Below are 13,205 nucleotides of genomic sequence, written 5' to 3'. Positions count from 1 at the left end.
AATTTATAGCATGTCTTATAGTAAATTATAAGTACCATATTGCACATATTGTAACATTTTAAATAAAATTTGGTTGTACCCCTTCAAATTATGGAAGAGCGGGGCCTTCTGCCACAAGTATATTTTATACTTAAAAGAAGGTTCCAACCCTATTGCCATTTAAATGCACATTGTAAACCAAATAAATTATTTTTCATTTTCATTTTTCATTCGAAAGCGGCCACCATTCCGTTAACATTTTAGTCCACCTGTCATCACTCAAGTCTATAATTACTTGCTATTTACTCTGTAACTATGTAGTGTTGTGTTCCTGATGGTGAGAAATCCTTGTAAATTTGTAGGGTGGTAAAGAGTTACACGCGCCCATATTAGGCTGCGCGTTTGTTTGCCACTGGTATATAGAAAATGTTATATGTGTACTATGTAGTCAGTCTGGTAAGTTTTGCTACACATATAATATATAATTGGCATTTACCTATTTGTGTTACCAGTACGAAAACCCCTATGTAGCTTTGCTTTCCCTTTGCAATCCCACTACACCACAGTAAACTTTTCACATGTCTTACCTACGAAATGCAGCCAAGTGAGTAAAACCCGGCGAGCTCATGCAATTGACTGTTTGAGCTAATATTGTACAAACTGTTCAGCCTTGGGAAATGTTCAGTTGCCGGCTAAATTCAATTTTGCGGTGTTTGAAAGAGATTTTCTTTCAACAAGTGGTCTTTATTTTCACTAGAATAATTTCAACATCGCAACAACAAAACTTAGAAATAAAGGGTCAAGGATTTTTATTATAATTTGTTGGTTATGTGGGCAGGTATGAGCCAAATTAGTTTGACAGTTGGGTCAAAATTATTTTCGTTGTCTTATTTTTTGTCCGATGTTGAGTATATTGAATAGATAATCGGTAGAATTTATGTATGTCGCTGTTAATTAACAACGAATAACAAAACTCCTAACATAACTGCCAATGAACTTTGAATGGAAGAAGCTGAATTAAAGTAGCCCAAAGCGCGTCCTTCCCTTATTAAGGCTAGTACTGAATCCCAGATTTCTTCGTTGTTGGGTAAAATTTGCTCGGCGGGTAGGAGATAGCCGTATTCACCTCGATCTCGTAATTCGTAGATGTATGTAAGAGGAATTCTTAGTTTTTCTTTTACCCAATCCACACTAGTTCCCGTTGCTTCATCTAAGAGAAAACAAGTTAAGAATATATTAGATACACACTTTCATTGGTGACCGTACTTTCTCTCTTTGGCCATGTTTGAAATTACATACATAACTTTTTTAAATGCGTAAATGAAAGGTTAGTATTTACCAACAAGATGTTTGTATATAACTAGGCACAGCGTGTTACATAAGAAACTATGATACAGTAATAAAATTACTTACAAATTACTTCAGCCACATTTCCAGCTACATATGGAGTTCCGTAACGTACTGTCAATGACCCTATTGCTCTTCGGGCAATTTTCACCTGTACAGAATTACATTTTTTAAACCAAAAAGTAACTCTAACAAAATAGTCAAGAGTCAAAAAACTATAAAATAATCACGTTTTTTCGTATGTGAGCCCCACTTAAATATAAATTTTATTCTGTTTTTAGTATTTTTTGTTATAGCGGCAACAGAAATACATCATCTGTGAAAATTTCAACAGTCTAGCTATCACGGTTAATGAGATACAGCCTGGTGACAGACAGACAGACAGATTCACAGACAGATAGACAGACAAACGGACAGACTGACAGACAGACGGACATAGAAGTCGTAGTAATAGGGTCCTGTTTTTACCCTTTGGGTACGGAACCCTAAAAAGAACCCTTCTGGCTTAATATTAAGTAAAAATTCAAATGATGGTTTAGTTTGCGTTCCATCTAGTTTGCAGAATCACGTCGAAATATAAACAGTGATAGATAACTACAGTCAGTATGTACGACGAAAAGTATACTGTCGCATTTATACATACGATGCAAGTATTCGCTTACAAATAAAGTTATAAATTAAAATATACCGAATCTTCATAATTGTCCAACGGTTGAGTAGTATTTCCGTAAGGGACCATAATCATTTGTCCCGAAGAATGAAAACTGATATACATTTCCATATTATCTGCAACGCTTTCTATATAGGCGGCCAAAGTACTTGCTTCAGGCTCAGAAAACGGTCCAGTGCCGGCATAGTTGTTGCTGCTAGGATCGGTGCTAGAACTTTTAACTGCAAAAAAATTACGCAAATTATTTACTAAAATTATTTACTTGTCCCTTGTTAACATTTTCCATAAATAAACGAAGTGTAAAGTAAAAACATACACATCGTAAAGAAAACTGACATAAAATTTATTATTTGACTGTATCATTCACACATGCTTTTATCAAGTATCTTTTTTGCGAATACAATTTTATCAGATACAAAATTTTATTCTCCATATATTCACCAATTTTTTTTTTACTTTACAGATGTGCTGAACAGATATTAATTTATATTTATTTTACAAATTGAACAGGATGTTATACTTACGCATCCAATTGCTATCCCAATTTCTATTTAAATCAATACCAAATTCAGTTCCAACGGGACGCCTGTTTTTACGCCACAGTCTGAACTAAAACAAACAACAATTTATTCCAATCCTCGCTGTGACAAAATAATCAATTGAAAAACTTATTTAAACTTTAATCAAAAGCTTACGTCTGTCCAAGTCCAAATATATCCATCAGGGTTAGTGCAGGGAAATATGTACCAATCAAAATCCCTGGCAGCAGCTTGAGCTTCAGGGTCCTCACTGTACAAAAGCTGAGTAATAATGTAGTTGACTGTTGCGTAAGATATCCATTCTCTAGCATGTATGCCTCCTTCAATAAATATGCTCTTTCTGCCACTACCGTGAGAAATTTTAACTCCTTTAATTTCTCTTCCTTCATATGACTCTCCTCCGTTGATTAATGTAACAATATCACTGTTGGCAGCAGCAATGTCATCAAGCCAAGCGTATATGTCGTCTAAAGGAAAGTACGCATCCCATGTCATAGATTGCACATTGCGTTGAATATATTTACCGTGTTTCTCGTTGTCAATTACCCTGTTGACAGATGTTTTTAGCTTAACAACAAATACATTTAAGAAATTTGCAAATTTCTTTTCTTAAGAGTCAGTTAAACATGTATAACGTTGTTGTTGTATTTGTTGTTAGTACCACTGTATATATCTTGTATGTAAATAAATGTTGTTTAGCCATGTTGAATTAAGAATCGTCAGTATTTTACTTACGTTTGTATATTTTCAATAGTAACTTCAGCATCTATACTATTTGCTTTTAATATATCGTCAAACGTTTTTCTGTACCCAGGTGATGTAACCACACTGACCATTTCATTCACACTCACTGGATCTTCGAAAAAATCTAACTGGGGGTTAGAAAGCATTGAATTCAGTATTTCGAGTTCTTCGATGGTACTCGGGGTTACCCGATATAAGGCGTAATTGGTGAAATTAAACTTTTCACTCTTTGCATGGCTACTTAGTAAAAGCAAGGTGGCCAGTAGTTTCAACATTGTTCTGGAAAACAAAAGTCAAAATCAAATACCTATTGACTATTCGTGTCAACAATAAAGTTTTCAATAAAATTCATGTAAAAACCGGCACATCTAATCATTTATTCGTAGGTAATAAAATTTAAATAGATTTATTATTTGAAACAAAGGTTACCCGTTACCCCTTACCCGTTTGCAATATGCCTATGTACTAAAATAATATTAATATCTAATAATATCTATTAAACATAATGCTATAAAACTATTATCAAATAAGTAAGGCTTATCTTTATGGTTATGGTTTTACTGCTATAATTTGTTATTTTATTGTTAATACAGATACTTAAGGGGATCCCATGCCCCAATGACCTTCGAGCTGAATTGTTTTTGTAGCTTATCATATTAACAGCAACGACTTGAAGCAATATAGTATCCCATATTTACTTCAAAGTTAATTGTTTTCGAGATATTTGGCATCAAAGTTGAACAATGATAGGCCAAAAAACTGGTTTTCGGGCCATAACTTTTGTGTTAATTGGTTTAAAATTAAAACCTTTAGTTAGAGACAAAGACAAATTTTTAGAGACGTCAAATACGAACCCAAATATGTAGATTTCATACATATATGTAAGATCTTTCACAGCAATCGAGATACGAAAAAAGTGTTTTTTTAGACGTTTAAAAAATTATAAAAGTTTAAAGAATTAAAAAATTAAAAAAGTTTAAACCGCAGCCAAATAACACTAGACCCTACTCATAGTGTTGTGTTCCTGCCGGTGAGTAAGGTTGCCAGAGCTCAACGAGGGAGAGGAGTGTTAGGGTCGGCAACGCGCATGTATCTCCACTGGAGTTGCAGGCGTACATAGGCTACGGAGACTGCTTAACATCAGGCGGGCCTTATGCTTGTTTGCCACCGACGTAGTATAAAAAAAAAGAAAGAACCTATATCCGTCTGTCTTATAATTCTATATGTAGTGCAAAAGTAGGAGATACGATTCCAAACTTGTCAAAAATCGATGAAAACCTTGGGTAGCCCCTTAATATTAATATTTTATAACAAAATCTAGTAACATAGATAGCAAATGAGTAATTTATCACAATAATGTAGATATTAAAATAATATAAAAATACAGGAGTTTCAAAATTTAAGTAATATTCTAACTTCCAAAAAGGAAAAAAATAAGGGTCCCATTCGATTCCTTACGCATATAAACGCAATATTTCACCGACAAAAACGCAATTTTCTTGTTTTGTCCATACATTCAAAATGGGCTCTTAGTGACCTTGACGTCACGTTCACTTATCGTTTTGTTAGGAGCGTTTCGCGAGTGAAGTACGACTTTCACTATCATTTCTGACTTTTGTATTGCTTTAATGCAATGGATCCCATATAGACATTTGATCCTAAAAATAAACCTGATCGATTGATACCATTCATGAAAATCATCGGCCTATTATATATTACCTACATATAACAAAATTGCAAGTGAGGCAATAGAGTTCAATAGAAATGGCAAATAATAAAGAAATAAATAATGAATGAATGAATGGATGGATGAATGAATGGATGGATAGATGGATGGATGACTGGATGGATGAATGGATGGATGATTGGATGGATGAATGGATGGATGGTTGGTTGGCAGGTTGGAGGAATTGCTGGATAGATGGATGGACGGACGGACGGACGGACGGTTAGATAGATTAATTAAATAAATAAATATATAAAATTAACTGATCTGACGCGTGTCAAGGTCGCCTCCAAGCCTGAGTCGGGTGCGTGCCTGCCATCCCCTCAACTAGGCACACTGTTATTTGCGGAGTAATGGTGGAGGAGAATGGCCACCATGGGCTCAGCTGCCATATAGGTATGATAGATTTTTTCTTGACATAAATCTTAAAATTATTACTAGTTGTTTACACTAAAATATTATTAACACACGTTTATTTTTACAATAAATTGGTATAATATAATTGGTTGATAAGATCATGGTTGTCCTTAAGATGTGCGAGATTACAAAGTAAATTGGTTTGTTTACATTATTCACAATTTCAATTGAACTGCACTTTAAATATAAAGTAATATTAATGTTAACTGCAATATAGTTTTACATATAACTAACAGGTTCAATTTTTTGCGTCTAAGTGTGTGAGTATAAATAATTATTCTATGGCAATGACATAATATTGATAACTTTGCAAACGATGTAAAAATCTCCACTAAAATAATAGGTTTTTAAATAATAATAATTATTCAAGATTTTAAAAACGAGTTGAAACTCAAACAATCAGTTAACAATAATTTATTATTATTTCTTATTTTAGCTTATAGCACGTTAATAAATTTGGCCTCTCTAATGATGGCTATGACTGCATCGTAGGTTTCCTCACAGGAAGGCAGCACCTGCGCGACGGGCAATATATGGCCCCACCCGGTGTTGTCCCTCAGCAAGAAGGTAGCTGCTACTGGAGGTCTGAACCTGTATTTAGCCCAGTCGACGAGCACGCCCGTTGCTCCGTCTAGAACGAAACAAATACAATGAACTTCATTGAAGCTTGGCATCAGTTAACCAGACATAAATGGTTAGGTATCTCTTAAAGATATAAAGTCTTGGTAAATCACTAATTAACCTACCGATTTCTGTGATTATACTATTATTACATACATTATTATTCTTGTGTTCTTAAATCTTGAAGGTGATGAACAATTTCATAACTGGTGTTCAAATTCATGAAATAAACGAATTTTATATACCTTACATTATAACAATGTCTTACCATGGACCGTAGCAGAGTTACCAACTAAATATTGAGTACCATGTTTCACAGCTAATGAACCCATTGCTCGGCGCCCGATAGTAATCTGGAACCATAAATATTAAATGTAACTAATAGTTAAAAAAAGATGTAACTATTAAACTAGGTATTTAAAATACATACATAGATGTCATATCCTAAAGAAAAATCGGCCAAGTGCGAGTTGGACTCGCGTTCCAAGGGTTCCGTACATTATACAATTTAAACAATGTATTTTTTATGTGAAACGTAAGTGAAATGTCTTTAAAAAATGTCCGTGGGGGTCGGATCAAAAACCAAGTAATTAAGTTCGACTCACGCTTGACTGAAATTTCTAATAGGTTTTCCTGTAATCTATTTTGTGTATTTTATTCAAGATTTTAGAACCAGTAGTTTCGGAGATAAAGGGGGGAGTGGTCATTTTTTGCTTATTTTCTTGAATAACTTCTAAATTGTTTATCCCAAAATTATAAAAAAAATATATTTGAGATTCTCACAATGAGCTCTTTCATTTGATATGTAACACGATATAGTTTGAATTTTTTTATTTTCTCATTTACCCCCCAAAAGTGGCCCCCATGTTTAAAATTAATTTGTTTACGTTACATGTCCGTCTTTGGGTCACAAACTTACATATGTATAGCAAATTTCAACTTAATTGGTCCAGTAGTTTCGGAGAAAATAGGCTGTGACAGACGGACAGACAGACGCACGAGTGATCCTATAAGGGTTCCGTTTTTTTCTTTTGAGGTACGGAACCCTAAAAACGACACGGGCTTCTAACGGCTGCAGTTGGATTTAAATGAACATAATTTAGCTTACACGCCTGACTCCATAACGTCTAGAACACGCCGCCTCGGAAGTCATCGCGATTGTGGATGGACGATGCATCGTCGCGAAACACTCGAATATAGTGCGATCTTGAGGTACCGTTTGGATTCAGACTACACCAGCATTATACGGCTGCAGTATTTGAATGAATTGAATAAATTGAAACTGAATTAAACTTTTTCGATATAATGATCTTTTCGACGTTTCCTGCGATAATGCAGTCGGCTGCATTACTGCCGCAGTATTGCAGAGCGACAATACTGCCGCCGATGTCCAAACCAATGTTATTGACATTTGCAGCAGCAGTGCAGTCAACAGTATTGTCACTCTGCAATACTGCAGCAGTAATGCTGGTGTATCCAAACGGTACCTTTAAGCAAAGAATTTTAATAAACAATGTTTTCTCTACATTACACCATCAACGTATTGGACTGCAGTATATTGTAAAAACGAAATGATGAAGAACTTCATTTCATTTTGCTAACCATATCATTGTAGTTTTCCAATGGCTCTGTGGTGTGTGCGTAAGGTATGAGCAGTCTTTGTCCAAATCCCCTGAAGGACAAAACTGCGGCTAAATTGTGACCAATAGATTCTATGTATCTGGAGAGAGCACGGGTCTCTGGTTCGGAAAACGGGCCAATACCGATGAAGCTGGCTTCGGCTGGGCTGAAGCTGCCACCGCGAACTGAAACAGGTTAATATAACCATCTAATTAGTTATGGTATTTTTGGTCATTTTAATTATGACAGCCTATTTGTATTTCTAAAAATTTTCCTCGTAAGGAATGCTTCTTTATCTCAAGCACTTAAAAAATACCTGATTTAATTAGTACCTATGTGCTGTATTAGATTCGTAGGCTAGTTCGATAGCCGATATGTTTTGATTATGGAAACTGCAACACAGCAAATAAATAAACATTTTGATATTAAAATAAATTACCTACCTCCCCATTGAGAGTTCCAGTTCCTTGTAAGATCAACTCCAATCTCGTTGCCTCTTTGCGGTCTGCGGTTTTTAGTCCATAATCTGACCTGCGCGATATAAATATCAGTTATTTATTTATAACTTTTATAAGTACAGATTAGTTATTATACTTATATAATTTAATTTCATAAATTTACGTTAAAATTAAAATTGGCTCGTTTAATAACGAATTTCCTTTTTAGCAGATTTGACAAGTCGCGACTATAGCTGATATTTTCTTACACTGTTATCAGAGAATTCAAAACCATCAGGGTTGACACTAGGGAATATATGCCACTCGTAGTCCTGTGAAGCAGCCAAAGCAGCAGGGTCATCACCACGAACTAGCTGGTCCACAATGTAGCAGACTACGGTGGGAGACAGCCAATCGGCTCCGATCTGACCGGCTTCAAGGAAGAACGCGGGTCGGTTAGAGTTTCGGGCTATTTTGATGCCGGTGATGTTTCTTCCTGGAATGTAAACAACAGGTAATTAGTTTGTTGAATTTCATTAAATCGCTTCTGAAATTGCAAATATAGGTATAGTATGCGGTCTATCTACTGAGCTCGTTCACTTACCTGTACTGACAATTGCATTCTGTTAAACAAAAGCCATTATTTCTTTTGTGCCTGAGCGCGTGGCCTTTTTGCCTGAGCGCGTGGCTATTGTGTGTGACCCTCAGGCACAAAGGCCACGCGCTCAGGCACAAAATAAATAATGGCTTTTGTTTAACAGAATGCCATTGTTAGTACAGGTAAGTGAACGAGCTCAGTAGGTAGACCGCATACTATACTAGTAGCTAGTAGGTAGGAATATTTACCAACTAGTCTAACAAAGTGGGCCAACGTTGTTATCTAGATCGCAGGGAACCGTTTAATTAATGCAGTGCTTGTCCTGTAGTGATTCCTGGGGAGACCTTAGTCTAGCAGTATGTCTTTCAGCATATATTTACGATGATCTCGATAATAATATCATATTATGATTATGGTTTGATTAAAATTTAAAGTAATTTTATCTAGATCAAATCGTATTACCTGGGCCATACACACATTTTTAGTGTTCAATTTTGTCTTATACCCGAGAGTTAAGAATACTAATGGTACTTTCCACAGTTTTGATACTCTCGAAAATTATGACGGGATCGGTTTTGGGCGATGTAAGACAATCAGAGAGTAGGCTCAAGTTTAGTATCCTTTAAGAATGACACATTAGAACGTCTCCGGTCCGACACGAGGCAACCGGCACTTCGTTTTCTACGACAGGTGACCGGTGATCACATGATGCTTTTTATAGAAAACGAAGTGTCGGATGCCTCGCCCCGGACCCGGTCCATTCTAACGTGAGTCATCCTTTACTTTCGGATATATTTAGCAGGGACATTTTGATATCTATATCTGTATAATCAGTTACTCTACTGGCCAATCAATTGATGTAATCCTTACCTTCATGTGAAGTTCCAGCAGTGACCAAAGTAACGATGTTACTGTGCTGCTCTGCAAGGTGTTGGAACCAGTTATTTATATTCTCAAGAGTGTGGTAGCCTTCGAAGTACATGACAGGCTCACGTATTACACGAGGACTGCGTTTTTTTCTGCTATGCACTTGAGCGTCAATCGCTCTGAAAAAGGAAATGTACTTAGATTTAAAAAAAAATGTAAGAGTCGAAATATAAATCTAGTTTATAAAAATTAACATCTTTGATCAACAGCTTTATTTTCAAACAATAGTTATTTGTTATACAAGGGTGCAAAGTTGTATTTTACCCGCGAGTGTGGAATTGAAACACAAGCAAGCGAAAGGATTCTATAGTTGAACCACGAGCGAAGCGAGTGGTTCTAAAATAGAATCCTGAGCGTACGAGTGTTTCAACACACGAGAAGTAAAATACATTTGCACCCGTGTGTAACACAAAACTTTTCCCCTCACTATAGCGAGGAAAGTGCAACATCCACAGGCGTTAAATCATCTTCATCACTGGAATCACTAATTTTTTTACGATATTATAACAAAAAACACTTGAAATTCTGATTTTTACGTGAGTCGGTGAGGAGAACAGTAAAAATTTTGTTGACAATGTTGACATTTCTGTTCTGACGTATGAAATGTCAACGATGCGTTTTGAAATTGCATCGACTCAACTTGTGCGTTCAGAATTATATTTAACATCATTATAAAAAATCTAACGTTTCTTATGGAATTTTAAGGTTTATGACTTAAAATTATTAAATAAAGCTAAATTTGGTATTTTTATTAGATTCTCAAACCATTTATTTAATGATAATTAATATCGAACGAACCATTATTATGAGCGTTTTACGTTTTGTTATCTGTCAAGCTACTTAAACACGCTCCATCCAAGGTCAAATTACTTTCCCCACTAGTGGATAAAATGCGTTTTTCCCCGCTTGTTTTAAAGGATAAAAGACGGCTTTCCGAGCTAGTGAGGGGAAAAAATATAAAAACAGTAATAATACTAAATTAAATTAACTAAAAATATCTACCCTATATACAGATTAAAATGAGAGCTAACTCGGCGCCGGATGGTACGGTGCCTAGAAGTCTGGTAGCATTGCCGCGCTGAACATCTCTGATTATGATGAGTTAGGAAACAAATCGGAAGTACACTAGTAAATACCAACTTTCCAGTTGCCACACTTCCATACTTTTGCCATACAAATTTACCTAACAACATAGATGTAAAACTGTTATAATAATGGAGATGCTGTAGTCGAGTAACAAATAAAAGCAAATAGAACAAGCAGTGCTACAAACCTACAAAGGAGAAAACCGCAATATTTGCTTAACTTACTCTTGGATACTGTCCAGCATAACCTCATTATGGATATTTATTTGTGTCAAACATTTTTTTAAATCAGCCTTCTTCTCAAGAGGGGCCACAACACTCACATATTCTCCCACTCTAGTAGGAGGCCTCCAGAAATCCAATTCCTTGTCATTGTATTCCAAATCCTTAAGAAACTGAACCTGATGCTCATTCTGAGGAATTATCTTGTACAACGCGTAGCCATCGTACCGAAACTGGTCAGCACTAGTCAAACTACAAATTAAACTTAATAAAACTATTTTCAACAACATTGTTTAAAGTGCCACTGAACTTATTAACAATGTTAAATGAACTAGATTTTAATACTACTAACGTTAATCCGATTTTGTTAAACTAACTTTTGTACAGCGTTGTAGTAACACTGTTAATAGACACAAGTGTGAAATTGCATTAAATGGCCTGCTTTTGATGTTTGGGCATTGTATAGTATCTAATCGATTTGTTATCACTAATCTAAATAGATTGAGCGTTCTTGTTAGGGAATTATCAGGAAAGCTGCGATAAGAGTGTCAATGTGTATGTATTACTCCAATTTCCCTAAATGTCGGAATATATCTACCTTTAAAAAAAGATTATATCGGTCTGAAGTTGGATCAGTGAATAAAAATTATCTCACTAGATCTACTTTGTACGTACTAGACTTATATCGACCGGGATAGTCGATATAAGTAGAGATATAAGTAGTGAAACTAACCGTGAATCATTCAAAACTTTTATTCTGTGTACGTAGTCTGAAGTCATTGTTTTTATCTATAGAGATTGAATGAAAATTTATAATTTGAGGGCCAAGGAAAGTATTGCTAGGTAATGCAGTTCGTATTTTTCGGCTCTTATTAGAAATTTTGATATCATTTGTTTTTCATCTTGTTTATATTTTTAAATGTTCTTTAATGGTGTCAAATTATAATAATAAAAACTGCATTTTATCCTCGAGAGATAAACTACTAAGAAATATCCTTTTTGATGGGGATATAGGATATAGGACCGAAAGCGGTATTCTGATTTTAAAATCTGTTAAGGTTTTGATATTAATATGATACGATGGAATGCATCGAGAGTTGTGTTGTTTGGCATCTCGCTCACACTTATGGGTATGTGCGAGAAGCACTGCGATTTGTGTCAAGATGAACACATCGTAGAATCAGAATACCGCTCCTAATATTAATCTGACCGTAAATCTCTCCTGGCAAATGCACAGGCCATTATTTCTCATTCCAACTCCCACTACAAGTATAATCGGAAACTGGAAGGCTATTTCCGTCGCATAATAAATCCGCTAATGAGCATTCGCAATTATAATAAAGATGGCCGTCGCGCGTAGCCACAATGACAATTTGTTGTGAGCAGAAGAGCGCGAATTCGGAAGATTGATCGCTCGGGCATAGCCGTTTAAAAACAGTAAGGTGAATGTAAACGGAATCCCACCAGTGTGCGGCACTGTGCGGCACAAGCGTATTCAGTACAAAAATACTTGTGCCGCGCAGTGCCGCACACTGGTGGAATCCCGCCTTAGGGCTCAATGTCTGACACATTTTGTCGCGTCTATTTCTATTTAGTTATATGCATTACGATTGAAGATATCAACCAATATCAACTAATATAGATGTATCGAGCACTGGCACATTAACCTCAATTTACTACTAGTAAAATAAGGACAATACAATTTGTTGCCAAAATCTTTGCAGATAAAATTCGTTTCAAAATCGTCTGTAATAGAATATAGGACGACTCACTTCCACCGGGTCCGGGCCGGAGCTTCCGACGCTTCGTTTTCTATGGAACGCATCACGTGATCACCGGTCATCTGTCATAGAAAAGTAAGCGCCGGAAGCTCCTTTCCGGGTCCCGGACCCGGCCCGGTCTTACGTGAGTCATCCTTTAGTCTCGCATTTTTTTAGTGTGCAAAGGGTTAACGATTGGGACTACCGGCCTTCAAATTCGTAACAGACATGTTGTTAAGTAAACGAGCCCTAAAGTGTAAAAAAAAAACTCAATGTTTAACAATTTTCAGATGTAAAATTTTATAAACCTGACAAACCGTTTAATTATGTTGCTGAAAAGTAAACAGTACTAAAAGCACTTGGACCCGGATCTGTCCTTAAACTACGTCCAAAAGAGAAGTTGGGCACTGTGAATGTCATCTCGCTTTATGTGGTAGGGCACAGCCCAGCGGATTCCAGATCTAGAGCAGAGCCCAACTGGGGAAGTATATACCTCCACTTTACAGAAAACCG

General features: G+C 36.0%; 2 protein-coding genes across 2 annotated transcripts; both read right to left on the bottom strand.

Moving 5' to 3' along the window:
* Positions 1 to 929: 929 nt before the first annotated feature.
* On the bottom strand, positions 930 to 3,585 carry LOC134748520 (zinc carboxypeptidase-like). Its single transcript, XM_063683312.1, has 6 exons — positions 3,271 to 3,585; positions 2,692 to 3,082; positions 2,521 to 2,605; positions 2,015 to 2,217; positions 1,393 to 1,477; positions 930 to 1,189 (listed from the first exon to the last, which is right to left on the bottom strand). The coding sequence occupies exons 1-6, from the start codon at positions 3,552 to 3,554 to the stop codon at positions 930 to 932; spliced, it is 1,308 nt and encodes a 435-aa protein (XP_063539382.1). The 5' UTR covers positions 3,555 to 3,585.
* A 2,274-nt stretch (positions 3,586 to 5,859) lies between these two features.
* LOC134748379 (zinc carboxypeptidase-like) lies at positions 5,860 to 11,273 on the bottom strand. Its single transcript, XM_063683160.1, has 7 exons — positions 10,936 to 11,273; positions 9,569 to 9,744; positions 8,370 to 8,596; positions 8,107 to 8,194; positions 7,646 to 7,848; positions 6,312 to 6,396; positions 5,860 to 6,053 (listed from the first exon to the last, which is right to left on the bottom strand). The coding sequence occupies exons 1-7, from the start codon at positions 11,220 to 11,222 to the stop codon at positions 5,860 to 5,862; spliced, it is 1,260 nt and encodes a 419-aa protein (XP_063539230.1). The 5' UTR covers positions 11,223 to 11,273.
* Between the last annotated feature and the right edge of the window lie 1,932 nt (positions 11,274 to 13,205).

This window comes from Cydia strobilella, chromosome 16 (assembly GCF_947568885.1).
Source record: "Cydia strobilella chromosome 16, ilCydStro3.1, whole genome shotgun sequence".
In the NCBI taxonomy this organism is placed as follows: Eukaryota; Metazoa; Arthropoda; class Insecta; order Lepidoptera; family Tortricidae; genus Cydia; species Cydia strobilella.
The sequence above is the reverse complement of the archived record's forward strand: the minus strand, read 5'-3'. Positions and strand labels throughout refer to the sequence as shown.

What these genes read in the sequence shown, in the direction of transcription:
- LOC134748520 (XM_063683312.1), bottom strand. Translation starts at nt 3,554, where the DNA reads ATGTTGAAACTACTGGCCACCTTGCTTTTACTAAGTAGCCATGCAAAG. An exon ending in ACTATTGAAAATATACAAAC is followed by an intron (nt 3,083 to 3,270) that starts GTAAGTAAAATA and finishes ATCTGTCAACAG; the next exon opens with GGTAATTGACAACGAGAAAC. An exon ending in ATATTTGGACTTGGACAGAC is followed by an intron (nt 2,606 to 2,691) that starts GTAAGCTTTTGA and finishes TGTTTGTTTTAG; the next exon opens with TTCAGACTGTGGCGTAAAAA.
- LOC134748379 (XM_063683160.1), bottom strand. Translation starts at nt 11,222, where the DNA reads ATGTTGTTGAAAATAGTTTTATTAAGTTTAATTTGTAGTTTGACTAGT. An exon ending in TGCTGGAACTTCACATGAAG is followed by an intron (nt 8,597 to 9,568) that starts GTAAGGATTACA and finishes TTTACATTCCAG; the next exon opens with GAAGAAACATCACCGGCATC. An exon ending in TGGAAAACTACAATGATATG is followed by an intron (nt 6,397 to 7,645) that starts GTTAGCAAAATG and finishes TTATGGTTCCAG; the next exon opens with ATTACTATCGGGCGCCGAGC.